Source organism: Anabrus simplex, chromosome 2 (genome assembly GCF_040414725.1).
Source record: "Anabrus simplex isolate iqAnaSimp1 chromosome 2, ASM4041472v1, whole genome shotgun sequence".
NCBI classification, from domain to species: Eukaryota; Metazoa; Arthropoda; class Insecta; order Orthoptera; family Tettigoniidae; genus Anabrus; species Anabrus simplex.
Genome location: NC_090266.1, coordinates 1,175,622,110 through 1,175,628,109, shown reverse-complemented (window position 1 = coordinate 1,175,628,109; position 6,000 = coordinate 1,175,622,110). Strand labels below are relative to the sequence as shown.

The 6,000-nt window shown below is 40.8% G+C and overlaps 1 protein-coding gene across 1 annotated transcript in view; it reads left to right on the top strand.

The window, feature by feature from the left end:
- The first annotated feature begins 338 nt into the window (after positions 1–338).
- LOC136864772 (protein RER1) overlaps positions 339–6,000 on the top strand; it is a 149,725-nt gene continuing 144,063 nt past the window's right edge. The window contains exons 1-2 of the mRNA XM_067142143.2: positions 339–472; positions 701–833. Coding sequence (XP_066998244.1) covers positions 759–833 — 75 coding nt within the window. The 5' untranslated portion in view covers positions 339–472; positions 701–758. The remainder of the gene's footprint in view (positions 473–700; positions 834–6,000) is intronic.

Below are 6,000 nucleotides of genomic sequence, written 5' to 3'. Positions count from 1 at the left end.
TAAATGTTAATCAGTGGAGACCGGCCTTTAGGCCTTATTATCTAGGAGGTGTTGATAGTAGCCGTTACTGATTTCAAAACAGCTGATTGCGGACTTTTGCCAATATCGTTTCCATTCTGTTCACAAAATACAATGTTGGTGAGATACCCATGCCAATAATCAAAATGTCATGAATGGGCAAAGTCTATTACTGTATTATCTGCAATACGGTCTTTTACTCATAACTTACATGTTGAATATATGTTATCTTACTCTCTGGATTTTTAACAGTTTTCCTTTTTTTTACTCCATGAATTGATACTTGGTTTCCTTGACAATTTCGCACGTTCACACGCACGCACACATACACATGTCTGGGATTTCTTTGACGTAACCGGACCTTTGATCTACGTGGAGATGTTTTTTAACGTTGGAACTGTCAATTGAAACTTTATTAAACCAACAACTGGTGATTTGATTTGTGGTTAGGAAGGTATTTGAGCTACACACTGCGTGGCAGTGGTATTTTGATGTTGGAAATACGTGTTAGGCTATTTCTGAAATGTATTCTTATATTTCATTATAGAGTATGTCTTTTCCGCTAGAATACGAATATGCGAAGAGTTTCTTCGTATTTGTCATGGTTTAACAGTTTTTGTGAATTAATGCACCTTGATCTTAACATTTATACGTTGAATTCATGAACATTTGCACTTTCCAGGCGTGTGAGAAGATAAGTGTGTGTTGCTATCTGGAGTGTTAGATGTGTGGATTTCAACATGATGGAAGGTGATGATGCAGTAACCAGCTCCCGTGGCAACGTTGTGGTGCAGTTTTGGAAAAGAATTCAACAAGTGAGTATAGTTGAGCAAACTGGGTCATGAAGACAGGCTAGTTGCACTCTTAATGTGTATTCTTGAGCAGGTGATGTTTTAGGATGGTTGTTTTATTATGGTTGTAGGTTGGATTATTCGCAATACTTGTTTTAATGCTTTTTGTTTTTGTTGCACTACAAGTCAGCGTGTATCCGTTGTAGTAAGGAGACTATTGTGTTATGGGTATAATTGTAGTCGAAGGAACGTTAACGTAACGCGATGCCCCTACTGCTCTACTCGGGCATGGCGTGGGTGTATTATCGTAGTGCGTCCGCGTCCTTTATATATTCAAGTAAGTTTGAATTAGCGTTGGTGTAAAAATGTCTACATGCCTTTATGAGGATGGTCCGGACTGTTTTATGAGTGCAGTTACCGGTAATGCTGACTCCAATCAAACTGGTGTGATTTTTCTTTCCTTATTCCAATGGACTGAAAGAATGCTGATCTGCATTTAGGGCAGTTGCCCAGGTGGCAGATTCCCTATCTGTTGCTTTCCTAGCCTTTTCCTAAGTGATTTCAAAGAAATTGGAAATTTATTGAACGTCTCCCTTGGTAAGTTATTCCAATCCCTAACTCCCCTTCCTATAAATGAATATTTGCCCCAGTTTGTCCTCTTGAATTCCAACTTTATCTTCATATTGTGATCTTTCCTACTTTTATAAACGCCACTCAAACTTATTCGTCTACTAATGTCATTCCACGCCATCTCTCTGCTGACAGCTCGGAACATACCACTTAGTCGAGCAGCTCTTCTTCTTTCTCTCAATTCTTCCCAACCCAAACTTTGCAAAATTTTTGTAACGCTACTCTTTTGTCGGAAATCACCCAGAACAAATCGAGCTGCTTTTCTTTGGATTTTTTCCAGTTCTTGAATCAGGTAATCCTGGTGAGGGTCCCATACACTGGAACCATACTCTAGTTGGGGTCTTACCAGCGACTTATATGCCCTCTCCTTTACATCCTTACTACAACCCCTAAACACCCTCATAACCATGTGCAGAGATCTGGTGTAAAAATGTCTACATTCCTTTATGAGGATGGAGTGGAGATTTTCAGAAATATGAGGTATGGTTTCAGCTGATGAGAAAGTGATGAGAGATGTTGTATTTCTATACCTCAACATTTTTGAAGTTGCACACTGATGAAAATGTATAAATGCATATCTTCACAATATGCTGGCTTAATTTGATACATTTGGATCCCATGGCTTCTTGTATTCTGTGTGTTGAAATTTGATGAGCAGTGTATGCTCAGAGAGAATATATTTTTAAAAAGAAGCAAGAGTACCATACATATTTGCAAGCCTACACTCATTTGCAGTAATTGTACCAAATCTACCAAGGAGCAGTCATCATAGTCCCAGATATGTAACTTAGACTGTAATGCTGACTGTGTCAGCGCTTTAGAGTACTTGTCACTGAGCGAGTTGGCCGTGTGGTTAGGGGTGTGCAGCTGTGAGCTTGCATCCGGGAGATTGTGGGTTCAAACCCCACTGTCGGCAGCCCTGAAGATGGTTTTTTGTTGTTTCCAATTTTCACACCAGGCAAATGCTGCGGCTGTATCTTAATTAAGGCCATGGCCGCTTTCTTCCCATGCCTTTCCTATCCCATCGTCACTATAAGACCTACCTGTGTCGGTGCGATGAAAAGAAAAGAATATTTGTCTGTATGGCAAAAGTTTTGTTACTGCAGCAATTTTTCATTGCAAACTTCTAGGCACGTTTAGGCCTACACTGTCATGTGTTTTTCTTGCCGACTTCTCGCAATGGCCGTCATCGTGCGGTGCATAGGGCTGCCAACTCTTGACCTTAAGAACTATTCGTACATTGTTAGGTGCTGCGGTGCTAGTTTTCAACTTATGAACTAGTGGATTGGTTCGGACTGTGATTGAGGAAAGCATTAGGGGCCGCGAAGCGGCTGTTAGTCCTCTAGCATTCTGTACGGTTATAGCAGTGCATTCAAAAAGTTGAAGTGATTTATCATGCCAGCTAGTGACAAAGCAATTGGTCTGGGTTGGTTAGGTCCAGTTAGTGACAAAATTATTGTTCTGGATTGGTTAGGTCTGGCTAGTGACAAAACCATTGGTTTGGATTGATTAGATCTGGCTAGTGACAAAACCATTGGTTTGGATTGGTTAGGTGTGGCTAGTGAAAAAAACATTGTTCAGAATTGGCTAGGTTAGGTTATTAACAAAACCATTGGATTGGGATCAGGCAAAGTGGGCCTGGGAAGCCCCCAGGATAGGGCCGTGAAGCAGCTTTAGGCCTCTAGCATTCTGTACGGTGAGAGCAGCACAGTCACAAAGCTGAAGTAATTTATCATGCCTGCAAGTGACAAAGCTGTTGGTCTGTATTGTGCATTGTTTTGTTACAGATTGCATTTAGTTGTGATTTTATTTTGCGCATGTTGGTAACGGAATGCAATTCACTTGATTGCTAGGAATGACGTTATATCCGATTGTATCTCAGCTGGTTGAAATGCTATAGCGCGCTTGAGCAATAAATAATGGCGTGTGATAAATTATTTTAGGTTAGAAAAGTAAATGTGTTTCTTGGGGATGGTGGGTGGGTTCCTGGCTGTTGCAGTGAACACATCTCTCGTCTACAAGGTATTCTACCCAAGATCTGTAACATTTCAAATCCGTTATGACTGGGCAAGTTGGCCGAGCGGTTAGGGATGCGCAGCTGTGAGCTTGCATCGGGGAGATAGTGGGTTCGAGCCCCACTGTCGGCAGCCCCGAAGATGGTTTTCCGTGGTTTCCCATTTTCACACCAGGCAAATGCTGGGGCTGTATCTTAAGACCACGGCTGATTCCTCCCCACTCCTAAGCCCTTCCTATCCCATAGGCGCCATAAGACCTATCTGTGTTGGTGTGTCGTAAAGCAGATTGTAAAAAGAAAAATCCCTTATGAATGAAACTTATGCTGCACGTACTGAATGTGTACCGTCTGTATGATACACTCCATTCACGTGATTCTTACTAGAAATTACGGAGTTTAAATGGATGAGATTTTTACATTGTACTTTTATTGGCTGTATAGACTTATATTAAGTATGTGTTTCTTTATGGGCTGAGAACCCTTTTGGAGATCCTATACAGTGCTACGCCCCTTTTGTAAATTTTCGTGTCTTCTTCCCGACCGTGGGTTTGGCACTTGATATGGAATTGACCTAGTTATACAGCTGGATGCCGTTCCTGATGCTAAGCCTATCTACGTGATTCTGTGGTGGTTTGAGGTATGTGTGTGTGTGTGTGTGTGTGTGTGTGTGTGGATGAAGAGAAGTTTAAGACAAACATACACAGTTACTTATAGTTATGAATTTCATTGAGTTCCTTATTGAAGTGGGATTACAGTAAAGAATTTAACACACGGTTACACTTCACTACCTCATTTGCATTTTTTAGGAAGGTGGAAATAGTGCAATCCTCATCAGTGGTCTTTTACTAGCCAGATCTAACCAGTCCGGATTTGTCACTAGCGAGATGTATCTCATTCTGTCATGTTCACGTCTCTAGACAATGGTGTTGTCACTAGCTTGACCTAATATCCTATATCGGCAGCCTTGTGTAATGTGGTGGGACGTAGTGAGAGCCACGCTGTGTTAGATTCTTAACTTCTGTTTTTGCAAACTAGTTAGTAAAAGTTTTAACACTCGAACAACCATTCCCCGTGCCAGAAGAATTAATCATATGCATTTAAAATCATCAGCCCAGCCGGGAATCAAACCTGGGTTCTCTGACTGTTCAACCAAGGAGTGTGCGTATTAATTCAGCCCAGTCGACATCATATTTCTATTATAAGTACGTGGAAATTAATGAAATCTTACTTCGAGAGCGTCTCAGAGGAGAGATCTGTTCATTGCGATGTCCAGGAACCCACCACCATCCCAACCCAAGAAACACATTTGGTTTTATAACCTAATGAAGAGTATTTCACGCCATTTTCATTTCTGAAGTAGCTACTTGCATTCCTATTGGCCAATGTAATGTAGCAAGTGATGTCGTTCCCATCGATAATGTTAATCATAATGCGTTACCAACCCCAGCACAATAAAAGCGCAAAAAAATAGAACATTCGTGTTTCCACAGGAAAGTAGATGCCTAGGGCTGCTTCACGGCTTCTAACCTTTGCTTATCCCTATATCACAGGTCTTGTCCAGGTCCTCTCCTAACGTCTGAACGGCAAGAACAACTCGCCAATCATGTAACAAAAATGAGCACCACTCACTTAGTTCCTAAGTTCAGAGGTTGGCAGCTCTGAGCATCGCTTGACAACATCCTTCCCGAGGAGGCCGCGAGCGTGTAAACAAACGACAGTCGTTACGCGTGTGTGAAAGTCTTGTCGACCAGGCTGAAGTAATGATTAATGTCATTGGGTGAAAAGAGAAATTGAGAGTTGTGTGCTTTTACGTAGTGCTCTTCAGTTTCAAACAGTAATCACAAGGGAGTAGCATTTCAGGCTCTGTCTCTCCAACTCTGCGTTAAATTTTACTGGTTAAATTTTACTGAACAAATGTTAACTAACTTTTACTGAACAAATGTTAACTAACAATTGTTATTAATTTAACACTTTGGTTACAAGCACCCTGTTTCAGGAACACTTTTCCAACACATGTTACTAAACAATAAAGACAAACTAACTTGACAACATCCTTCCCGAGGAGGCCGCGAGCGTGACATTTCTGAACGCGTTTGGCAGTAAGAATCTTTTGTTTCTTTGCACAAAGCGCTCCTAGCGGTATGTTGGAATAGTATTTTGTCACACATGGTTGACATTATTATAGGTTATGGTTAGTGGAGACTGCTAAGACTTAAACATGTGCAGTAAGAGGCAACAAAAGCGTTCTTATGATGAATGCGGGACAAATTTAATTATTGATTTCATTTAAAAGTATGCAAGTGTGCTTGAAAAATGGAAGAATATGCTGTTCTATCGCAACATTCAATATATTCTTATATGATTGCAATATAAGGTTCCTACATCACTCGGAAAATGTGATAATTGGTATTACTTGAATGATTTTCAGGCACCCTCTTATTGTGGGGAAAATAATGTAATGCCTCGTTAATTCTGAATTCTGCACTCTCTTGTCTTGCACTCCTGAACATAGTCGTCTACATGAAAAGAGTCTGAATCATAATACCT